General features: G+C 42.1%; 1 protein-coding gene across 1 annotated transcript in view; it reads right to left on the reverse strand.

The window, feature by feature from the left end:
* Positions 1-23,688, reverse strand: part of Lgr5 (leucine rich repeat containing G protein-coupled receptor 5) — a 139,964-nt gene that overhangs the window by 11,573 nt on the left and 104,703 nt on the right. Inside the window, exons 5-12 of the mRNA XM_085843174.1 lie at positions 23,214-23,429; positions 20,077-20,148; positions 16,912-16,980; positions 15,502-15,573; positions 11,180-11,251; positions 10,962-11,030; positions 10,750-10,821; positions 7,574-7,639 (exon numbers count right to left, since the gene is read on the reverse strand). Of these exons, the coding sequence (XP_085699300.1) occupies positions 7,574-7,639; positions 10,750-10,821; positions 10,962-11,030; positions 11,180-11,251; positions 15,502-15,573; positions 16,912-16,980; positions 20,077-20,148; positions 23,214-23,429 (708 nt within the window). The remainder of the gene's footprint in view (positions 1-7,573; positions 7,640-10,749; positions 10,822-10,961; positions 11,031-11,179; positions 11,252-15,501; positions 15,574-16,911; positions 16,981-20,076; positions 20,149-23,213; positions 23,430-23,688) is intronic.

A 23,688-nucleotide genomic window follows, 5' to 3' on the forward strand; every position in this document is an offset into this window, starting at 1 on the left:
GGTAGTACTATGTCCAATTTTCTGAGGAACCGCCAGACTGATTTCCAGAGTGGTTGTACAAGCTTGCAATCCCACCAACAATGGAGGAGTGTTCCTCTTTCTCCACATCCTCGCCAGCATCTGCTGTCACCTGAATTTTTGATCTTAGCCATTCTGACTGGTGTGAGGTGGAATCTCAGGGTTGTTTTGATTTGCATTTCCCTGATGATTAAGGATGTTGAACATTTTTTCAGGTGCTTCTCTGCCATTCGGTATTCCTCAGGTGAGAATTCTTTGTTCAGTTCTGAGCCCCATTTTTTAATGGGGTTATTTGACTTTCTGGAGTCCACCTTCTTGAGTTCTTTATATATATTGGATATTAGTCCCTTATCTGATTTAGGATAGGTGAAGATCCTTTCCCAATCTGTTGGTGGTTTTTTTGTCTTATTGATGGTGTCTTTAGCCTTGCAGAAGCTTTGTAGTTTCATGAGGTCCCACTTGTCAATTCTCGATCTTACAGCACAAGCCATTACTGTTCTATTCAGGAATTTTTCCCCTGTGCCCATATCTTCAAGGCTTTTCCCCACTTTCTCCTCTATAAGTTTCAGTGTCTCTGGTTTTATGTGAAGTTCCTTGATCCACTTAGACTTGACCTTAGTACAAGGAGATAGGAATGGATCGATTCGCATTCTTCTACATGTTAACAACCAGTTGTGCCAGCACCATTTGTTGAAAATGCTGTCTTTCTTCCACTGGATGTTTTTAGCTCCCTTGTCGAAGATCAAGTGACCATAGGTGTGTGGGTTCATTTCTGGGTCTTCAATTCTATTCCATTGGTCTATTTGTCTGTCACTATACCAGTACCATGCAGTTTTTATCACAATTGCTCTGTAGTAGAGCTTTAGGTCCGGCATGGTGATTCCACCAGAGGTTCTGTTATCCTTGAGAAGAGTTTTTGCTATCCTAGGTTTTTTGTTATTCCAGATGAATTTGCAGATTGCACTTTCTAATTCGTTGAAGAATTGATTTGGAATTTTGATGGGGATTGCATTGAATCTGTAGATTGCTTTTGGCAAGATAGCCATTTTTACAATGTTGATCCTGCCAATCCATGAGCATGGGAGATCTTTCCATCTTCTGAGATCTTCTATAATTTCTTTCTTCAGAGACTTGAAGTTTTTATTATACAGATCTTTCACTTCCTTAGTTAGAGTCACGCCAAGATATTTTATATTATTTGTGACTATTGAGAAGGGTGTTGTTTCCCTAATTTCTTTCTCAGCCTGTTTATTCTTTGTGTAGAGAAAGGCCATTGATTTGTTTGAGTTAATTTTATATCCAGCTACTTCACCGAAGCTGTTTATCAGGCTTAGGAGTTCTCTGGTGGAATTTTTAGGGTCACTTATATATACTATCATATCATCTGCAAAAAGTGATATTTTGACTTCATCTTTTCCAATTTGTATCCCTTTGATCTCCTTTTGTTGTCGAATTGCTCTGGCTAGGACTTCAAGTACAATGTTGAATAGGTATGGAGAAAGTGGACAGCCTTGTCTAGTCCCTGATTTTAGAGGGATTGCTTCAAGCTTCTGACCATTTACTTTGATGTTGGCTACTGGTTTGCTGTAGATTGCTTTTATCATGTTTAGGTATGGGCCTTGAATTCCTGATCTTTCCAAGACTTTTATCATGAATGGGTGTTGGATCTTGTCAAATGCTTTTTCCGCATCTAAGGAGATGACCATGTGGTTTTTGTCTTTGAGTTTGTTTATATACTGGATTACGTTGATGGATTTCCGTATATTGAACCATCCCTGCATCCCTGGGATGAAACCTACTTGGTCAGGATGGATGATTGTTTTGATGTGTTCTTGGATTCGGTTAGCAAGAACTTTATTGAGGATTTTTGCATCAATATTCATAAGGGATATTGGTCTGAAGTTTTCTATCTTTGTTGGGTCTTTTTGTGGTTTAGGTATCAGAGTAATTGTGGCTTCATAGAATGAGTTGGGTAGAGTACCTTCTGTTTCTATTTTGTGGAATAGTTTGTGAAGAACTGGGATTAGATCTTCTTTGAAGGTCTGATAGAACTCTGCAGTAAACCCATCTGGTCCTGGGCTTTTTTTAGTTGGGAGACTATTAATGACTGCTTCAATTTCTTTGGGGGATATAGGGCTGTTTAGATCATTAACCTGATCTTGATTCAACTTTGGTACCTGGTATCTGTCTAGGAACTTCTCCATTTCATCCAGGTTCTCCAGTTTTGTTGAGTATAGCCTTTGGTAGAAGGATCTGATGGTGTTTTGGATGTCTTCAGGATCTGTTGTTATGTCTCCTTTTTCATTTCTGATTTTGTTAATTAGGATGCTTTCCCTGTGCCCTCTAGTGAGTCTGGCTAAGGGTTTATCTATCTTGTTGATTTTCTCAAAGAACCAGCTCCTTGATTGGTTGATTCTTTGAATAGTTTTTCTTGTTTCCACTTGGTTGATTTCACCCCTGAGTTTGATTATTTCCTGCCGTCTACTCCTCTTGGGTGAATTTGCTTCCTTTTGTTCTAGTGCTTTTAGGTGTGTTGTCAAGCTGCTAATGTGTGCTCTCTCTAGTTTCCTTTTGGAGGCACTCAGAGCTATGAGTTTTCCTCTTAAAAATGCTTTCATTGCGTCCCATAAGTTTGGGTATGTTGTGGCTTCATTTTCATTGAACTCTAAAAAGTCCTTAATTTCTTTCTTTATTCCTTCCTTGACCAAGGTATCATTGAGAAGAGTGTTGTTCAGTTTCCACGTGAAGGTTGGCTTTCTATTATTTATTTTGTTATTGAAGATCAGCCTTAGTCCATGGTGATCTGATAGGATGCATGGGACAATTTCAATATTTTTATATCTGTTGAGGCCTGTTTTGTGACCAATTATGTGGTCAATTTTGGAGAAGGTACCATGAGGTGCTGAGAAGAAGGTATATCCTTTTGTTTTAGGATAGAATGTTCTGTAGATATCTGCCAGATCCATTTGATTCATAATTTCTCTTAGTTTCACTGTGTCCCTGTTTAGTTTCTGTTTCCATGATCTGTCCATTGGTGAAAGTGGTGTGTTGAAGTCTCCCACTATTATTGTATGAGGTGCAATGTGTGCTTTGAGATTTACTAAAGTTTCTTTAATGAATGTGGCTGCCTTTGTATTTGGAGCATAGATATTCAGGATTGATAGTTCCTCTTGGAGGATTTTACCTTTGATGAGTATGAAGTGTCCCTCCCTGTCTTTTTTAATGACTTTGGGTTGGAAGTCAGTCTTATCAGATATTAGAATGGCTACTCCAGCTTGTTTCTTCATGCCATTTGCTTGGAGAATTGTTTTCCAGCCTTTCATTCTGAGGTAGTGTCTATCCTTTTCTCTGAGATGAGTTTCCTGTAAGCAGCAAAATGTTGGGTCTTGTTTGTGTAGCCAGTTTGTTAGTCTATGTCTTTTTATCGGGGAGTTGAGTCCATTGATATTAAGAGATATTAAGGAAAAGAAATTGGTGTTTCCTGTTATTTTTGATGTTAAAGTTGGCATTTTGTTCTTGTGGCTGTCTTCTTTTAGGTTTGTTGAGGGATTACCTTCTTGTTGTTTCTAGGGCGTGGTTCCTGTCCTTGTAATGGTTTTTTTCTGTTATTATCCTTTGAAGGGCTGGATTCGTGGAGAGATAATGTGTGAATTTGGTTTTGTCGTGGAATACTTTGGTTTCTCCATCTATGTTAATTGAGAGTTTGGCTGGGTATAGTAGCCTGGGCTGGAATTTGTGTTCTTTTAGTGTCTGTATAACATCTGTCCAGGATCTTCTGGCTTTCATAGTCTCTGGTGAAAAGTCTGGTGTAATTCTGATAGGCTTGCCTTTATATGTTACTTGGCCTTTTTCTCTTACTGCTTTTAGTATTCTATCTTTATTTAGAGCATTTGTTGCTCTGATTATTATGTGTCGGGAGGTATTTCTTTTCTGATCCAGTCTATTTGGAGTTCTGTAGGCTTCTTGTATGTTCATGGGCATCTCTTTCTTTAGATTTGGGAAGTTTTCTTCTATAATTTTGTTGAAGATGTTTGCTGGTCCTTTGAGTTGAAAATCTTCATTCTCATCCACTCCTATTATCCGTAGGTTTGGTCTTCTCATTATGTCCTGTATTTCTTGGATGTTTTGAGTTAGGATCTTTTTGCATTTTCCATTTTCCTTGATTGTTGTGCCGATGTTCTCTATGGAATCTTCTGCACCTGAGATTCTCTCTTCCATCTCTTGTATTCTGTTGCTGATGCTCGTATCTATGGTTCCAGATTTCTTTCCTAGGGTTTCTATCTCCAGTGTTGCCTCATTTTGGGTTTTCTTTATTGTGTCTACTTCCCTTTTTAGGTCTAGTATGGTTTTGTTCATTTCCATCATCTGTTTGGATGTGTTTTCCTGTTTTTCTGTAAGGACTTCTACCTGTTTGATTATGTTATCATGTTTTTCTTTAAGGATTTGTAACTCTTTAGCAGTGTTCTCCTGCAATTCTTTAAGGGATTTTTGTGCTTCCTCTTTATTGTCTTCTTCCTTTTTAGCAGTGTTCTCCTGCATTTCTTTAAGTGTGTTATTAACGTCCTTCTTGAAGTCCTCTATCATCATCAGGAGATATGCTTTTAAATCCGTGTCTAGCTTTTCCAGTGTGTTGGGGTGCCCTGGACTGGGTGAAGTGGGGGTGCTGGATTCTGATGATGGTGAGTTGTCTTGGTTTCTGTTAGTAAGATTATTACGTTTACCTTTCGCCATCTGGTAATCTCTGGGGTTAGTTGTTATCGTTGTCACTATTTAAAGATTGGAGCAGAAGCTGTGTTCCACTCACCAGCAGTCTCTAAATCCTGCGGCGGGGGTCGTGGGTAGCTGACGGTACCCCGGTGCTGGTCCAGCCGGAAGAGGCCTGTGGTCCTACTCAGGCCGTTTTTCTGCTTCCCTAACTAATGCAGTCTCTGGTCCCGCGTGCAATTGGAATGGAGCAGAAGCTGTGTTCCACTCTCCAGAAGTCTTAAGATCCTGTGGTGGGTGTTGTGGGTAGCTGGTGAGTGTCAGCCGACCCTGCGCCCCAGCTGCCCCGGTGCTTTTCTGACCGGAAGAGGGTTGTGGCCCTATGTGGGCCGGATTTCTCTCTCCCCAACCAGAGCAGTCTCAGGTCCCGCGTGATTGGACTGGAGCAGAAGCTGTGTTCCACTCACCAGCAGTCCCAAAATCCTGCGGCGGGGGTCGTGGGTAGCTGGCGGGTGTCAGGCAACCCTGCGCTCCCGCTACCCTGGCACTGATCCGGCTGGGTGAGGCCTGTGGCCCTACTCAGGCCAGTTTCTGCTTCCCTAACTAATGCAGTCTCAGGTCCCGCGCAATTGGATTGGAGCAGAAGCTGTGTTCCACTCACCAGCAGTCCCAAAATCCTGCGGCGGGGGTCGTGGGTAGCTGGCGGGTGTCAGGCAACCCTGTGCTCCCGCTACCCTGGCGCTGATCCAGCCGGATGAGGCCTGTGGTCCTACTCAGGCCGGTTTCTGCTTCCCTAACTAATGCAGTCTCAGGTCCCGCGCAATTGGATTGGAGCAGAAGCTGTGCTCCACTCACCAGAAGTCTTAAGATCCTGTGGCGGGTGTTGTGGGCGGTTGGCGAGTGTCAGCAGACCCTGCGCCCCAGCTGCTCAGGTGCTTTTCTGACCGGAAGAGGGTTGTGGCCCTATGTAGGCCGGATTTCTCTCTCCCCAACCCGAGCAGTCTCAGGTCCCGCGTGATTGGACTGGAGAAGAAGCTGTGTTCCACTCACCAGCAGTCCCAAAATCCTGCAGCGGGGGTCGTGGGTAGCTGGCGGGTGTCAGGCAACCCTGCGCTCCCGCTACCCTGGCGCTGATCGGGCTGGGTGAGGCCTGTGGCCCTACTCAGGCCAGTTTCTGCTTCCCTCAACACTTCAATTTTTACATTCACCTAAGTATTGCCTCTCTTTCCAAGAAGCTGGTTCTCTCCAGGGAGTATAGAACAAAATACCTATACACACTCTCATCACCCAGTGGCAGGAGTGATGTGCTTAGTGCTCAGGAGGCCTCAGCTTCTGTCCCCGCACTGCATAAACCAGGTGGGATAGCTCATGTCTGCAATCCTAGCCCCCAGGCAGCAAGGAAAGGATGATCGGAAGGTCAAGGCCATCCCTGGCTATGAGGCTAGCCTGGGATACATGAGAGCCTTTCTTAGAAGACAACACAAGCTGGACAGTGGTGGCGCAAGCCTTTAATCCCAGCACTCGGGAGACAGAGGCAGGCAGATTTCTGAGTTCGAGGCCAGCCTGGTCTACAGAGTGAGTTCCAGGACAGCCAGGGCTACACAGAGAAACTCTCTCTGGAAAAACAAAACAAAACAAAACAAAGCAAAAGACAAAACAAAACAGGGACCCTTGAGAAGATTTCATCTGTAAACCTGCTTGCCACACACAAGTCTGTTGGCTTTGGGTTTGATTCCCCTGATCCCTGGAATATGAAAGAAGATGGAAGGAGAGCACTCACTTCACAAAGTTAGTGGCCTTTTGATTTCTACATGCGTGGTCTTGTACATGAATAGACCTGTCTTTCTCCCCACCCCCATGCCCCCCCACTATCACCACCATCACCACCACGAAAACACAAAGAATCATTTGAGAACACCTCTTTTACTGTTTCCTAAACTCTTAGTGTATTCATTAAAGGGCATCTGAAGCATCCAATTTATTTTTAATTATGTATTTGTGTGTGGGAATGTCCCTGTGAGTGTGGTGGCCAGTGGAGACCTGAGAAGTTGGACCCCTCACACTGGACATACAAGTGGTTGAGAGCTGACTGGTGGTGTGGGTGCTGAAGTCCACACTCTGGTTTATGAAGAGGACTATGTGCTCTTAACTGCTGAACCAACCATCTTTCTATCCCTTCCAGTCTTTACATGTTAGAAAATGAATTTATATTTTCTTCCTTCATCACCCGAAGGCTGAGAGAGGAAAACTAAGTGTGAAATGAGAGGGAGCTGATATTGTTTTTATGAAAATGGAAGGCTGACCAAACACAAAGCAATGTGGTTAACATTTTGTGGATGAAGGAGATGACCCAAGGTTTCACCATATTCAAAATTAGCCCCACCCATCGGAAGTGGAAGCTTCGTTGTATTTGAAAAGGAAGAGAGAACTTAGCCCGTTGGACACACGCCTGTCGTTCAGCTCTTGGGAGACAGAGACACGAAGGCACATGAAGGAGATCAAGGCCAGCCTCAACCATATAGTAAGTTCGAGGCCAGCCTGGGTTGCATGAGACCTTGTCTGCATAAAAGAGGAAAAGTTCCTAAGCTCAGAGTCGCCCGATTCCCTATTACACTGAGCTGGGAAAAACAAAGGAGAAAACTGATGTCACAAGAGATGGGTGAGAAAAGCTCTGTTACCCAACTTTCCCCGCACACTCCACCCCACGTCTCATGGGCATAATAAGGATAAATGCCAATGGATTGCCAGTGAGGCCTGGGGTGGAGTAGCTGGTCACCCTGAACAATAGGAATTTGGGCTTCTGACTTTTTTTTTTTTTTTCTGAGTTACTTAAGGACTTTCAAAGACGTACATTTTCTGAAGTTTTTGGCAGCCTGACAAACTGGGTAAGTCTTCGAGCAGGTTGTAAGACAAATCTCTGGAAAGCAAAAGGTGCAAAAGAGAAAAATCTGTTACACATTAGTCTTCAGGAAATGCATCTTCCTCTTTTCGAAGCCCTCAAGACATGGACGTGCCCCAAAGGCAAGCTCTGGGCTATCCCACAGCCCTGACATGCAGCAGGTAGACACAGGCATTACTGGATTAGGCAAGGGGCTCAGATATTTACTGAAATGTAACTGATACTTCTTTAATTGATTTAAATAATTTACTTAATGAATTTATTTATTTTGTTAGTGATGATCTACAATGTTCTAGCTCTTATCTTACTGAAATGAATACAGATTAAATTAAATAACTGTGCCCTTGTCTCTGGAAACTGCTGTTTCTCTACGGCTAATACAAGTCATTGCTGGTTCTTTCCTAATCAACTTAAAAACAAAACCCAACCATTCAAAACATAGCACTAACTTTGAAATCAATCTCCATGGGGGGGGGGCATCTAAGAGAGGCTTCAGCCAAAACTCAACAAATTACAGAATAACAAAAACATCTGGACATATTTATACTATAATATAACTAATCTAAAACAAGCCATGGTAATTTGCAGAAAGTTAAAAGAAAAAAAAAAGAAAGAAAACTAGTAGATAAAGTAACATAGAGGTAAAAAAAAATCTTGTTTCATGTTTTAGAAGTTATCAGATAATCAACTAACCATTTTCATGCTTGATTCTAACTCTTAAAACCATCAAAACGACTGAAAAAAAATCAGTATTATTTTTCTAAGAGGCTTTTAATTATTCTATCCTTATAATTGATCAGTTCATCCTATCCTTATAATATATTCTACATTTATTGAATGAATGGAGTTTATACAGGAAGAATTCAATTATTGTATATAAGTAATTCAAATGAGGCTGTCTGTAAGTACACATCTGTATTTTATACACAAGTTTGTGTATAAGTACTAGAGGTTTGAAAGACTATACCCTTTTCCCCTAAACAAACAAAAAAAACAAACTCACCAAAGCAAACGAATGGAAAACCTGTATATCTATGCAAAATAGACCTGTTTAACCATATGCCATGTTGTTGAACAGGAGTGACTTATGAAGATGGGCAAACACATTATCAAAGATGATAATGACATTAATTTCTTCAGAATGCTCAGGGAGTCCATTGTTTCTTGGGTTTATATTATGTAGCTCAGGCAGTTGTTGAACTTGGGATCTTCCTGCCTCAACCTCCCCAGGAACTGAGATCACAACGCAACAATTCCAGGGTTAGTGTGGGCCAAGCATTCCTTGTATGGGCACTATGGTCATAGCTTTACTGAAGTTTAATCCTGGGATCACCTTATGACAGTGACACCATGGATATCCCCATACCGAGTGGGATGACTTCTGTAAGAATGTCAGCTAGTGAGTCGAGAACACACTTGTGGCCTAAATAGTGGACTGGGTGATTTCTATGAAGGTAACGAAAGGGGAAAAATGCTCACTCAATGTTCTTCAATCATGGAGAAGAACCACAAGTTGGAGACTAGTTGGATCAAAGCTTCCAAAAGACCCTCTAGTGAAGATCAAGGTTCTAAATTCTAGTCCCCAAATCAATAGGTTTCTCTTGGTTAATATGCTGGCCTGAGCACTTATTGATGTTTGTTTTGGTCTTGGTTTTCTGCTTCAAAGAGAAGATACCTGGCAGCAGGTATGTCATAAAGAACACATGAGCTTTGTAGGTGGAACGTTGAGAATGGCAACACACTATCACGAAGTACTAATATGTCCATACACATATTTCAAGTTCCACCAAGAAGGAATAGAATCTTTTACTGTTTGTTTACTTGCTTGAGACAGACTTGTTACTTAGCCCAGATTGCTCTATAGCCCAAGCTGGCTTCCAACTTATGGCCCTTCTACATGATTTCCCTAACTGCTAAGACTACAGGAGAGAGTCAGTGGTTACGTGCATTGGCTGCTCTTGGTGAAGAGCAATACCTGAGGTTGCCATCTGACCCCAACATTATGGGACATTAGTGCACCAACCTTATGTGAACACACCTATACCAAGGTAAAAGTAAACAAAAACGAAAATCCCAATGCTTTCTTGAAGCATGACTCTGATCGTGTATCCAGGATTTTCACCTATGTCTGTAGCTGCTTCTCATAGAGAAATGTGGGCTAGAAGTTCAAGGCTTGCTTTATACGCCTTCCTTCAGACACGTGTGACAAAGAATCCTGTGTGCTGCTACTGCACACAGTGTCGCTGAGCATCTGCAGTGACAGGGCAGCCTGGGGACCATGAGGAAGGGCAGAATCAATCATGCAGCAGACAGTCCCTTCCTACAAAGCATCTGCACTGTGCTGGCTCAGCTGGCAAGAAAAACTTATGCTGGCATAATAGGTGGCTGGCTGATGGATAGACTTCTATTTCACGAGAGAAGAACCATTTTATAAGAGACTGAGGGTCCAGACTATCATGAGTCCCAATGATGCTTGAGAAGACAAGAGGGGCAAGTGGCGTTGACAGAAAAAAAAAAAAAAAAAAAGAACAGAACAAAACAACAAAACCAAAGCAAAATGTCAAAATATAGTCATTCAAATCCCTGTAAACTACTTTTTAACAAAACATGGGAAAGAAAGGGGCAAATGAGATCGGAGGCAACAGAAATAACATTCAAGCTGGTTGGCCACTAGATGGAACGAACCTTGGAACATGTATCCTTAACTGTACCAAAACATGTTCAGTCTCCCTAGCAAGGTTGGCGCCTGTTTGACAATTTTATTTTTGACATTAATATTGGGCTGTTGGTCCATTAGGCTATTTAATTCTATTCTGTGAAACCTTTAGAAGAGGAAATGCGGGGGTTTTTCTTGCTTGTTCACATTCATTTTCTGAAGGGAAATGTGTATCAACTACAACACTAATGGGCAGCTGTTTCCTCTTGAAAACAGATACTCTGTCATGGCTACCAGGGTGATGGCTGGGAACCTGGCCCAAAGGAGGCAGAGGAGGAACCATGACCTCCTGGAGACCTGCAGGGAGAGAGCTTTCTCCTCGTTTCCGAGGCCTGTTGAGATACTGTCTGCCATTTTACCCCTAAAAGGAAGTTGCCTGTTTATACACCATCATTGCCTTACTGATACGCACAGCACTTGGAGATTAGGTAACTGATCACAGACGGCCTGGGGAAGAGATGAGATCTTTGCTCCAGTTAAAGTCCTGTTAAAACACAAGCCAGACAGAATTCTTTCATTCCCGTATCACACACTGACGTGTTTTGATTCATGGATGTTGAGGTTGATCAACTCCAAAGCTAATGCGTGTTCTGGGAGGAGCTAAGGGTCGGCTCAAATACTCACAGACTCTCCAGGGTGGCAGTTCCTGTTAAGTCAGGAAATTCAGTAATGTGTGAGGCACCATTCAAAGTCCTAGGAGAAATATGTAATTGTTATTTGGAGAAGATTCTAGAAAGGGCTCACTTTTACTACCATTTTTTTTCCCCCCAAAGCACTCATTTGGTCTTCTCAGCAATACTACAGGTTGAGCAGAGGCAGCATTTAAGAGAATAGACACTTACAGTGTTCTTAGTTCAGGCAAATGCTGAAAAGCAGATACTCCAACAAATTGGATGGGGTTGTCATAGAAGTGTCTGAAAAATCCAAACACCAATGTGTTATAAGAAAGCTGATGGTCGCCGGGCGTGGTGGCGCACGCCTTTAATCCCAGCACTCGGGAGGCAGAGGCAGGTGGATTTCTGAGTTCGAGGCCAGCCTGGTCTACAGAGTGAGTTCCAGGATCAGCCAGGGCTATACAGAGAAACCCTGTCTCGAAAAACCAAAAAAAAAAAAAAAAAAAAAGAAAAGAAAGCTGATGGTCAAGAGAATAGATATTTCAACATATCTTCTAATGTGAATCTGTGTTTTTTACTGATTTTTTTTTTTCTTTTTTACTGGTTACCATACATCCCGGTTACTCAGTTTCAAGTGGACATTGAAAGTGTCTCCACTCACACTTCAAGATCGATCATTATTCATTCCTTCACTCATTTGCTTGTTTCTCTGTATGCTTGCCACAGTGTATATGAGTGTGAGGACAACTTGTGGAAGTGAGTTCTTTCTGTGTAAGAGGATAAGTTCTGGATCTGGGCTCCCAACATCTAACTCAAGTTCTTAGGCTGGGAGAAAAGGGCCTCTGTCCACTGAGCCGTCTCATTGGTTTGCTTTCTGAGATTTTGCATAAGGAATCTTTACTATATAAAATTTAAAGGGGAGAGACTTTGGGGGAGGAGGAGGAAGAGGAGGAGGAGGTGGAAGAGTTAGAGCAAAGAAAAATAACAGTGTGTGAAGATGCCATGATGAAACCCACACTTTGTAAGCCTACCTCCAAGATTAATAAAAACAAAAAAATTAACATTTGCATAGCAGAGCTTGTATAAATAATAGTTATGAAGTCAAAAAGTGCATTAATTAACTAACTGCACTTAAAGACTTTGCCTCAACACTTTCAATACTCAACAAAGAAATAATTCTAGTTGCAATTCAGTCTATCTATCTATCTATCTATCTATCTATCTATCTATCTATCTATCTATCTATCTTCTATCTTGTGTCTATTAACTATCACATTTATCTATGTATTATCTATCTACCTATCATTTATTACTATCTCTATATTTACAGAAGGTTTTATTGTGATTAAATATAATTACCATAACATCTACAAAGCACTCCACATAATTGAGAAGTGGGGTTTATCTAGTGTAAGAAATTTCTTGAATTAGTTATGAATCTAAAATGGGAGACATTATTAAAACTTTAAGAACATTTTGTTTTATAGACCTTTTAATGTAATCAAAACTTAGCTGAACTGCTTTGTTAGTGGAGCCCCACACAGATTTCATAGCTGAGGCATGGGGGTAGCTCAATTAAATACAACAAATCCATGTTCAAACTGTGAAGTAGTGATTGCAGAGATTTGAAGATTTGTTCAATAAAGAAGCTATCACTGGAAAACATTCTAAATGATGGAGGTTCAAGAGAAATTGATAAAATATTCTTCCAGAGCCGGGCGTGGTGGCACACGCCTTTAATCCCAGCACTCGGGAGGCAGAGGCAGGCGGATTTCTGAGTTCAAGGCCAGCCTGGTCTACAAAGTGAGTTCCAGGACAGCCAGGGCTACACAGAGAAACCCTGTCTCGAAAAACCAAAAAAAAAAAAAAAAAAAAAAAAAAAATTCTTCCAGAAGCCTGGCACCAGCTGGAGTCAGACAAGCAACAGCACATCTCCTGTCTGACAAAGCAGTTGATCTGTGCAACAACTTTGATTGACAGCATAGACACAACTGTCTTCATTCTCCAGTGAGAAAATAGAGGCTCAGCTATCCAAGGAAGCTCATAGCCTCCCAGATCTTCAATTTAAGCCTAGATAGTAATGAGCTTGGTCACAGGCTTTGGCTAACAACTGGAAAAGCTAACGCACGCATAATGGCTCACACAGTACCCTGGCACATTTGTTACCTAGCACACCGGAGTGCTCTCCACCCTACCACTCACCTCTTCCTTTCCCTTGGGATTAGACAATCATTAAAAGAACTGCAATGGGGCAGGGGAAACCTGGGTTGCATGTGATCAAGATACAGGGCATATGTGCATGGACTTCTTGAAGAATAAGTGAAAGAATTTAAAAAAAGAGAGTGGCTTGATGACTTCAAATGGAATTCTCCTCATAGCACACCTTCCTTGACTATGCTATATACTTATATGCACATAATTAAACTGGTACACATGTGTAGATATGTACACACTGGGAAGGTATGAATACATGTGCTTGCATGTGTACTGCAGAATATCACCACTACTGTGAAAAGGTCCGGGGTTCTCTGGAGGCAGCTCTTTCATTTGTTGGGGGGGCGGGCAAAAAGAAAATTTATGAAATTCCATTTGAGACACATATGAAAGACAGAATTCCAATCATCCTCGTGCGGGGATGGAATCTTTGTGCTGGCTTAGTTAGCTGGGTTATGGCCTTGTCAGAGAGAGCTTTGGGGAAGTAGGTGAGGAAGGTTGGCTGTGGAAGACTGTGGATGTCAAGGTACAGAGCTTGCATCCTGGATGTCTGTTCCATAGCAACAGAGTAGCAAGGAGGATGCAGTTTCAAGCATCCCTGATGATGGTGGAGACAGGGAGGCCAGACAGCTCTGCGCTGGTAAAGAGCAAGAAGGCATGGCTAACAGGAGGTGGTGAAGTAAGAACAAAAAGAAGGCATTGGGTTGGAGATCGCAGAGGCAGAAATGAGGGCTGGGTCACCAGATGACAGGGCTTGGAGCAAAAACACACACAGAGATGGCTGCATTGGGTTGGAAAGGAAGCCGGTGACAAGAGATAGAAACTCTGTGCGGAGAGCAGAGGGAGGAGAGAAAGTGCATCGCTGTGGAAAGTGGAGAGGGCTCCAAAGGCTGGGAGGGCTGCTCCTCCTGACGCATTAACATACCAAAGGACTGATTAAACACCACTCGTGGGCTGGAAGGAAGAGCGGCCAAGTCCACTAATCTTTTAGTATGCAAATGCTCTCTAATGAGGACTAATGTTTATTCCGCAATAGAATGCAAAGCCCTTAGTTTGCCAAAATATTGCCAGCACATTTCAGAGGTGATGAATGATGCTGTTTGCTTGTGTATTCGAACCCTCCTCCCCCATGGTGGTCAAGGCTAAGTGGGGGTTTGCAGCTCACTTGTGACAAATGACACACGGTTTCAGAAAGCCTCTTCTACCAAGTTAGCACAGGAAGAATTCCTGCCAAGCCGTACAACGGTTGCCTTTATTTACATTCTCTATGATAGATCTCACTAAGGCCAATATGATTCCCTAAACCTACCTTGGACATACATCTTTTATCTAGGAGCCAACCAAATAATTACTCGTTTTTATTATTTTTTTTTAATGTTGATGTTCTATCTGTGCTAAGTGTGAAACATTATTGATAGTCTGTGATTATAAATCTACTTTATTTTTATACTATATGAGTCCTTGTATTTTCCTTTCTAGAATAAATGCACTGTTCTAGAATTGCACCATAATTTTGTTTAGATTCAACTCAAGGTGAACAAACAGGCAGTGAACATAAATCAATATTCCTTCCATTAAACACTCACGGTAGCAGTTTAAGCCAGAGACAAACTGTTTGCAACAGCTTCTTTTTTGTTTATAATAATTTATTTTTCTAGAGTACTTGAGTTGAATTCTTGAATGACTAAGTGATCTAGCCTTGGATGTTTGTTTTTTAAAGATCTATTTATTATTTTATGTATATGAGTACACTGTAGCTGTACAGATGGTTCTGAGCTTTTATGTGGTTGTTGGGGATTGAAGTTTAGGGCCGAAGTTTTGCTCTGGCACAAAGACTTATTCAATATTATAAATAGATACATTGTAGCTGTCTTCAGACACACCAGAAGAGGGTGTCAGATCTCCTTATGGGTGGTTGTGAGCCACCATGTGGTTGCTGGGATTTGAACTCAGGACCTTCAGAAGAGCGAGCAGTCAGTGCTCTTACCCACTGAGCCATCTCGCCAGCCCACATGGGATGTTCTAAAATCAGTTTTATTCATTGGAAAATATAGGTAAGCAAAAGCCCTTGTAAGATTAGCCTGGAGATAGCATCTGTAAGGTAAGGCACACCACAGATCCTAAGACAGCAATCGTCAGTATCATTTCAATGAGTAGTTGAAACCTGATGAAATATATCAATGTTGGCACTTCTGTATAGATTTCTGCATAGACTGTGACTGGGACAAAATGCAGGTGAACATATAACATTAATTACATTATATTTAAAGGCACAACATATTTAAAACTGTTCTATGTCAGGAAGGTCACGTAAATGGAGCACAAAGGCCACTTACATTGTGATAAGAGAAGGGTTGCCTACGAACGCTCGCTCCGGTATTGACCTGATGTTGTTGCTGTGGAATCCTCTAGAAAGAGAGACAAATGTTATAGAAAGTCTTTGTGTGTGTGTGTGTTATTTACTAGCCCTCTTTGCCCTACCATGTAACCATAATCAGCGTCTTTAGTACCAGAGCACAGGTCATGCCTCCCTGCATCATGAACTGCGTGTGTTCTCATTTACCGCAGAGAGGGAAAGGGAATCCTATGCTCCAGGCTTGAAAGAGGGAGAGAGGCTGTGCAAATCCCAACTGTGCTTTATGGAAACAGGATATTACGCTATAAAAGGAAAATCGTTTTGTTGATATCCAGGTAAAGAATTGTCGCTTAACAGCTTGAGCGGTGGGAGCCTTCTTCGGAGAGCTTAAGATCACTCCCAGTTAGGGGCTGGGAGAAGGCAAAATTGACTTCAGCTGCAGTGAAGTAGAGATTTCAGGAATCTTTTTTTAAGAGGAAAAGGATTAGTGGGTCTGTAATAACAAATCGATTTCCCCGTTGGGGCAAATGTAGTCGGAATGACAGCGAGGCAGATTGAGTGATCTTTGGGTCTTCTGTGACTGTGGCTGTACGCATGCGCAGCATGACAAGGCTGCCTCCCTCTGTCAATTCGCTACCCAGTTGATACACATGTGATTCTCTGAGGTGGAACCCACAAGGGTTTTTTTCCTTATAAACAACCTACCCTGTCCATAGGCTTCGTGGAAATAAGGTCCCAGGTTTATATATATATTTTTTTCAAGTGCTAAGACAGTACTTGCAGAAGCTATTCGGTTTTTTCGGTTTTTTGTTTTTTTGATTTTTTGTTTTTGTTTTTGTTTTTTTTTTTTTGATAAAAGGAAGACTAAATTAAAAGCACCCAATGGTCAAAAGTGCGTTTACCTTTAGTGAAATTGTGCTTAAAAAATAAAATACGGTTCACTTAGCATTTAAAGAATAGTGCATGTAATAAAATATATGTGAAGGCATTTATCACTATACAGAGAACACATACTTTTATTCATGTAATTTTATTTTTATGCAACTCAAAAATGTCTAGATTCATAGAAATGTTTAACAGATAACTAAATCCTACTACTGTTGTATTACAAATATATAAAGATTGTAAATGGTACTAGGATACATATCACTTAGGAAATAGGTTATATAAATATAAAATATGTGTTTTTACACACAAATATGGGAGGACACATGTACATTTTAAAATTCTGGTGATTTTGATTATGGAAATCAGTTAAAACATATTCAAGTGCACTTAACTATTATATAAGTTTAAAAAGCTTCAGCTATCATACATAACAATCACGCCAATTTTAAAATAAATTTACAAAGAATAACAGTCCATTCATCAAGCCTATCTTAACACTTACAGTTCCTTAAGGTTGGAGAGTGTCTTGATTGCAGTGGGGAATTCATCAAGGTTATTATAATTTAAATCTCTGAAAATAAATAAATGGTATTTTCAGTAAAAAAAAAATCTATTTAATCTATTTACAAGGTAAGTTGGTTTGCCATTCCAAAGACCCATATCATCAATAAAAGCTCTTCTTTCTCTTCCAGGAGAGGGATTATTGGGGCATGCTTCCTAATACTTTAAAAACAACTTACTGTATTGGGTGTGCTTGAGTGTGTGTGCATGAGGGTATGTGTTTGTGCGTGTATGTGCTAGCACCAAGCTTGCTTGTGGAAGAAGACCCTTTTGGGGAGCTGATATTTCTCCTTCCTCTGGAGGGTTCCAGGAATGGAATTCAGCTCATCAAGTTGAGCTGCAAGTGACTTCACCTGCTAAGCTATCTCTAGGGCCATGGCCACCAAGAGTCTGAAAACATTTGCATTACAATAGTCACGACCCCAAAGAACAGACATTTCCTGCCAAAAATCAGTGGCTTCAACTGGTTCATTTTAAACAGGGGGGAGGTCCTGCGGCAGGTTTAACTTCCAAGGAGGAGTGATGCTTGCTTGGTGGGCTCGGATCACTTCCGGATGCAGCTCTTTCGCTGGGACCTGGTTCACTGAGTCTGGGCAGCTGCTGTTTGTACTCTATCCTGGGATATACATCCCTTTTCTTGTTACCCCCTCCCCCCTCCCATCTGGGAAGCAGGACATGAGAACCGCCTTGTTCCTGGCTCATAGGGAGAGCCTGTGTCTCACCCAGCCTGAAGTCTGGGACAAGACATGTGTTTGGAAAGGTTTAGGTGATACAGAGGACTCTTAACAAGGATGTGAATTCTAGAGTTTCCCTAGAGTCACAAATGATGATCCATTCAGAAATCTGATGTTTGTCTTGGTCTGTGAGGCAAAGCTCTGTATTATCCCTCACACACAGCAATAGAAGTGCCAGAGAATCTCGGAATCATTAATTTCTCTATCTGTAATGACACAAATGGCTTCCGATCCCGTTCCCCACACATGTTTTAGAGGCTTAGTCTACCTACCTCTTCATATGAAAAAGGAATTGCTGTCTGGTCCCTGGGTAGGGCGGATTTCCCAAATGACACAGAAAACCCTTTTGGTAAGGCAATCAGATGTGGTTAGATTCTCCTCAGTAGACAAGAATTGCTATTTAATTTTAAGAGAAAGATAATTTGGCTGAGTTCGACATGAATCGAGATTCCTACTTGTCTGGCAGAAGCCATCCTTAAGCTATTCTGCAGGCAGGAAACTCTGGTCTTTTGTGGACATAAATTTTCTTCCTGTTTGTAAATCTCTCCAGATGGTCTTTTTTTTTTTTTTTTTTTTTTGATTAAACCAGGACTGGACCCTTATAAATTACTTAGCTTTCTAGTCAGGGAAAGGAAGAGGTTGGGAATAACCAATTTACTGATCCTCTGTAGCCCTGGGCAAAGTGGGGCCAGACAGTTAAGATGTACAGATTTTTGTCCTGAAACTTTTTGCTTTGTATTTTTTTCTGCAAGGCTGGTTCCTCACTCAGGACTGGGGGCAGGGAAAGCATTTGTGGAAACACCCTAGAAAGCTGATCTTGTTGTTTTGTTTGTTTGTTTGCTTGTTTTTTTCTCTCCAATTGTTCTGTGGATAGGGATGAGAAAGCACTACTTAAGGAGAGAGACACTGTAACTTTTTCCTAGCAGCTGATGGAAACTGTAGCAGCTGATGGAAACTGTAGCAGCCGATTGGAACCACTGTCCTGCTGATGGAAACTGCTGTCCTGTGCTTCACAGTCACGCCTGGATGAGTTCCTTTATGACACCGATGGAGAAGTGAGCAGAGTGACAGTCATTATGGAGGGAGAGCTGTGGGTGCTCTTCGGTTATTAGAAGACCCAGGAGAGAGTTTCTCAGGAAGCTGGTTGATCCAGAACTAGTTAGAAGCTAAACAGACCGTGGCTAAGTTGTTTAAGTCTGTATGCAATTGAACCATGGTTCCTAAGGTCATAGAAGACTTGGTGGTGTGATCACCACAAGGCCTTGTGTCACTTACAGTAATTTCAGGATTAAAATGAGAAGGGACTTGAGGATATCCCTGCAAAATTCTCCCTCACCCAGTACACTCAGGTCTTTGGCTGCCTACTGTCCACACTTTCTGTACTTTGTTGGCTCAGCAGGGCATTTAAGTCCATCTCTTGTAGGAGGAGGAGGCCTGTGCTCTAGGTAGACCATGAGATCCTCTATCCTGGCTCTGGGCTCTAGGAGATGACCAGCTGACTGACTCCTTTATATCAAAAGTATCAACAAAACTCTGAGCCATTTTTGTTGTTGTTTGTTGAGATAGGGGGTCTTACTATATCGGCTCAGGTGAACCTCAGAGTTCTGGGCTCAAGTGACACACCGCTTCAGCCTTATGACTAGCGTGAGACCACAGGCACATGCAATTGCGTCCAGTGGAAGTTGTGACCTATTCTTGGAAAATAGCACCTGGAGCTATTGGCTATACCTGTGCTATAGCACATGGGAACATGGATGTCTGAATCAGGTTACAGAAAGAAGCAATTCCCAATTATGCTACAGGCTAAATATGTAGTCCTGGTAAAGTAACTCAGTGGGCTCTAAGATAGGATAGGAATAGCTGTCTAATAAGATATTTGTAAAAATGACTTAAACAATGTATATCGGGTGGTCAGGCACATATTTCATATGTGATATGGTCCCTTGGATTGCTTCAGTATGAACCTCATTCCTTATGAAGGGCCTAGATCTCGGGGTTGGCAGTTTCCCTTCAGCAGAGGACTCAGCTCACACCTAATTCAGTGCTCCTGAGAAGAGGGAGTGCTCCTCAGTGGAGGACACACATTCCTAAGCAAGCAGTCATGGCTTACTTAGCGGGATCTCATTTAACTTTAACCACCCCTACTAATTTGCCACTCACAAGAGATTAAAACGGAATCGCAGTTTTATTGTTTAGCTCTGTGGTGTGTGTGTGTGTGTGTGTGTGTAAGATAAAAACCTCTGTAAATATCTGTTTAAGGCTCAGGCAATTAACCAAACCAAACATCATGTTTGGTTTTAAGGCTGTTTTGATTCCATCAGAATATTCATGAAAACACTGGGAAAGGGGAAACAAACAGAAGATCAACTCACAAAGTCTCCAGGCTGTGGAGTCCATCAAAGCATTTCTTTCCCAGGGAGTGGATTCTATTATTATGGAGATGCCTGGAAGAGAGCATTACCCGCAGTCAGGAACAGCCTTGAAGGCAGATGGGACAGAGAAAATTTAGGAACAACATTTTGGTGGTTTAAACCCAAAGACATATAAAGGATGCACAAATGGTAAGAAATGAACATTAAAAAAATAAAAATAAAAATCCCCTGTGCTGCCGTCACTGTACGTGATTCTATAGCGTAAGGTTTGAGATAACTGCTGTGTGTGTGGTGATAAGAATGATTCACATATGTCACTGTAGTTTCTAGTGTGGTTTGCTCCTTGTGACTTGGAGACATAGAGTGCTCAACAGAGACGCTGAACATCATCGAGGTCATGGGATGGAGGGAGGGTCACACGTGGACTCTATTCCCAGGACTGGGCTATAAGTCAGAAAGAAAGGATTTTAGTTACAGGGACTAGTGATCAGACTTTTTCTATTGCCCACGATTGGTAATCTTGACCAACTATTTTAATGTGGACAATTGTCATCTTAGGCTCGATTGATAAGTCAGTTATGTCAGAGTTAACGAGAACAGCTGTGTAGACAACTGAAAAGCAAATTAACTCCCAAAGAGATTTTGGAAAATGGGTTTAAAGGAGGAGAGGTTTAAAAAAAAAATTAGTCTGGGGGGCTGGAGAGATGGCTCAGCGGTTAGGAGCACCAACTACTCTTCCAGAGGCCCTGAGTTCAAATCCCAGCACCCACCTTCACAACCATCTGTAACAGGATCCAACACCTCTTCTGGTGTGTCTGAAGAGAGCGAGCGACAGTGTGCTCACACACATAAAAGAAATAAATACAAATCTTCTAAAAAATTAATTAAAAACACACACACACACACCACAAAACAAAGGCCATAGCCAGCTTCTTCAGGGTCAGCGACATTGTATTCATGTAAAGAATTCAGAGTAGAAATGTGTTAATATCCCCTTAAATTTATTTATTTTTTTCCAGACTTAGATCTTTGTTTTAATAAATAAATCAAAAATTTGTTTTTGGTTTCAGGTGAGATCTATGTGACATTTATTCAAAGTCTTTAAAAAAATTTTTTTTAAAGATTTATTTATTTTATGTATGTGAGCACACTGTTGCTGTCTTCAGACACACCAGAAGAGGGCATAGAATCCAATTACAGATGGTTGTGAGCCACCATGTGGTTGCTGGGATTTGAACTTAGGACCTTCAGAAGAGCAGTCAGTGCTCTTAACTGCTGAGCCATCTCTCCAGCCCTATTCAAAGTCTTTTATATGCCAAGGATGAGAGTGGGGATGGAGAGAACCAAAAGGTGGATGGGTCCACACCCTCATACGGGTATATGCTAAGGAAGAAGAGATGGTTAACCAGTGTCAGCAATGCGGGTGGACAGGGAGAGAACAAAAGAAGTGTCTTTGCTCCTCAGTAAGGTTTGTGTCATAAACAGCTGGCCAAGACCTGTAAGCGGAGGCTTAGCAGCCAGTAGAAAGGTGGTAGGGCCTGTGAGAGGCAGGGCCTAGTGGAGGGAAGCTAGGTCACTGAGCCTTGTCCTTGGAGGAGCTACAGGGTCCCCAGCCCTTCCTGTCTCACTTTACGTTTCCTAGCTGCTATGAGGTGAGCATCTTTGGTCTACCGTGTAGACCTACTCTTCACGATGCTCTGCTTCACCGTGGATCCAGAGCAATAAGATCAGTAACTGTGGAAGGAAATCGCTGAAATTGTAAGCTCAAATGCACCTTTCTTCCCTTTAAGTAGTCCCTCCCTCCCTCCCTCCCTCCCTCCCTCCCTCCCTCCCTCCCTCCCTCCCTCCCTCCCTCCCACCCTCCTTTCCTCCCTTACAGGATCTTGCTCTGTACCCCACCTGGCTTGATCTATATACCTTAGGCCCTAGGATTATTGGCCTGAGGCCACATGTTCAGGTTTATCTCAAGCATTTATCACAGGGACTAACACATCAGGCAAGCTGACCTTATAGTTCTTCAGGTCGCAACTGCATCCAAACATCAGCACTAGATAAATGTTGGTTATTCTAGTACGCGCACAGGGCCATACAGCTTTTCTGTCAAAGAAGACTAACTAAATTCCAAACTATCCGTTGAGAGCCATTTTGTTTTCTGAACTGGAGAGATGGGCCTGAGGCCTGGCTTAGAATCCTATCAAGGTGGTGGAGGCAGGAGGATCAGGACTTTAAGGTCATCTTCAACTGCACAAGTTCAAGGCCAGTCTACAGGAAACCTTGTTTCAAGAACCCAAACCAAACCAAGCCAAAAGAAATCTAGATGTCAAAGAGGAAAAAGAAGCTCTAGAGAAGCAGAAGCGCTGTCGAGAGTCAATGCTTCCCTCTCTTTCTCTTCTTCTCTCCCTATCTTTTCCTGTCTTTCTTCCATCAGTACTAGGTCTCAAACCCAGGCGCTGATGCTGGACAGCCTGCCACTGGGATACATCCCCAGCTCAGCAATGAGCTACCTTCTTTTTCTTAATTAAAATAAAAAAGTGCTTGTCAAGGCTGTGAGTGTAGCTTTACTGACAAAGTATTAATACTCATTCAGCTAGCATTTTGTGATGCCTGGTTCCATCCTTAGAACTAAAAACGTCTCTCTCTCTCTCTCTCTCTCTCTCTCTCTCTCTCTATCTATCTATCTATCTATCTATATATATATATACACACACACACACACATATATACATACACACATATATACATATAGATACATATACATACACATCTATACACTATTAATTATATAATTAATAGTTATATATAATAATATATAATTAATAACAAATTATCTTTCAGTAGATTTTTTTTCATTAGCTTTGCGATGATTTTCTTTTTTTAATGTAGATTCTGCTAACGTAGAGGTGCTTTTTGATCTTTGTATGTCCAGCGATGTTTACAACTCATCAGGTATTTCATAGATTTTTTTTTTAAATCATTCACACAATTGGAAAATCTATGTCTTTATAGAGAGGGTCTCAGAGTTTTCCCTTCCCTTTAATGTGCCTCCATTCAAGTTTTGAGGTCCACCACTTGAAGGCTAAGATCTCAGAGGGGATTTAGAGAGTGATGAAAAAGAGAGCCAAGTCAATCAAACTTACAGAACCACGAGGCTGGAGAGGTTCCCAAAGGCGTAGTCTGCTATGTGGTGTATTTTGTTCAGGGCCAAGGTCATGGCTTGCAGGGCTGATAAACTTCTGAAAGCCTGGACAGGGACGTCTGTGAGAGCATTGTCATCTAGCCACAGGTGCCTCAGGGAGTGCAGGCCGCTGAAACAGCTGGGTGGCACGTAGCTGATGTGGTTGGCATCTAGGCGCCTGGAAGAAAAAGCAATAGCTTAGGCTGCGGACGGACTCTGCTGGAAGTTGCCTGTGCTCATTAGCCAGAGCAAATCAGGCTGGCAAGCTCCAGGCCCCAGACAAACTGGGACGGGTTTTCTTTTCTGATCAGCCCTCTTCACTCATGGTTAGACACCCCTGCCTCCCCCCCCCCCCCGCCCCGTCCCGCACCCTCTACCCCTCCACCCCTCCACCCCTTCACCCCGGCTCCCCATCCCCCACTCCCCTCCCCCTTGAC

This window comes from Mus caroli, unplaced genomic scaffold, assembly GCF_978045245.1.
Source record: "Mus caroli unplaced genomic scaffold, Mus_caroli_1 scaffold_9, whole genome shotgun sequence".
Classification (NCBI taxonomy): Eukaryota; Metazoa; Chordata; class Mammalia; order Rodentia; family Muridae; genus Mus; species Mus caroli.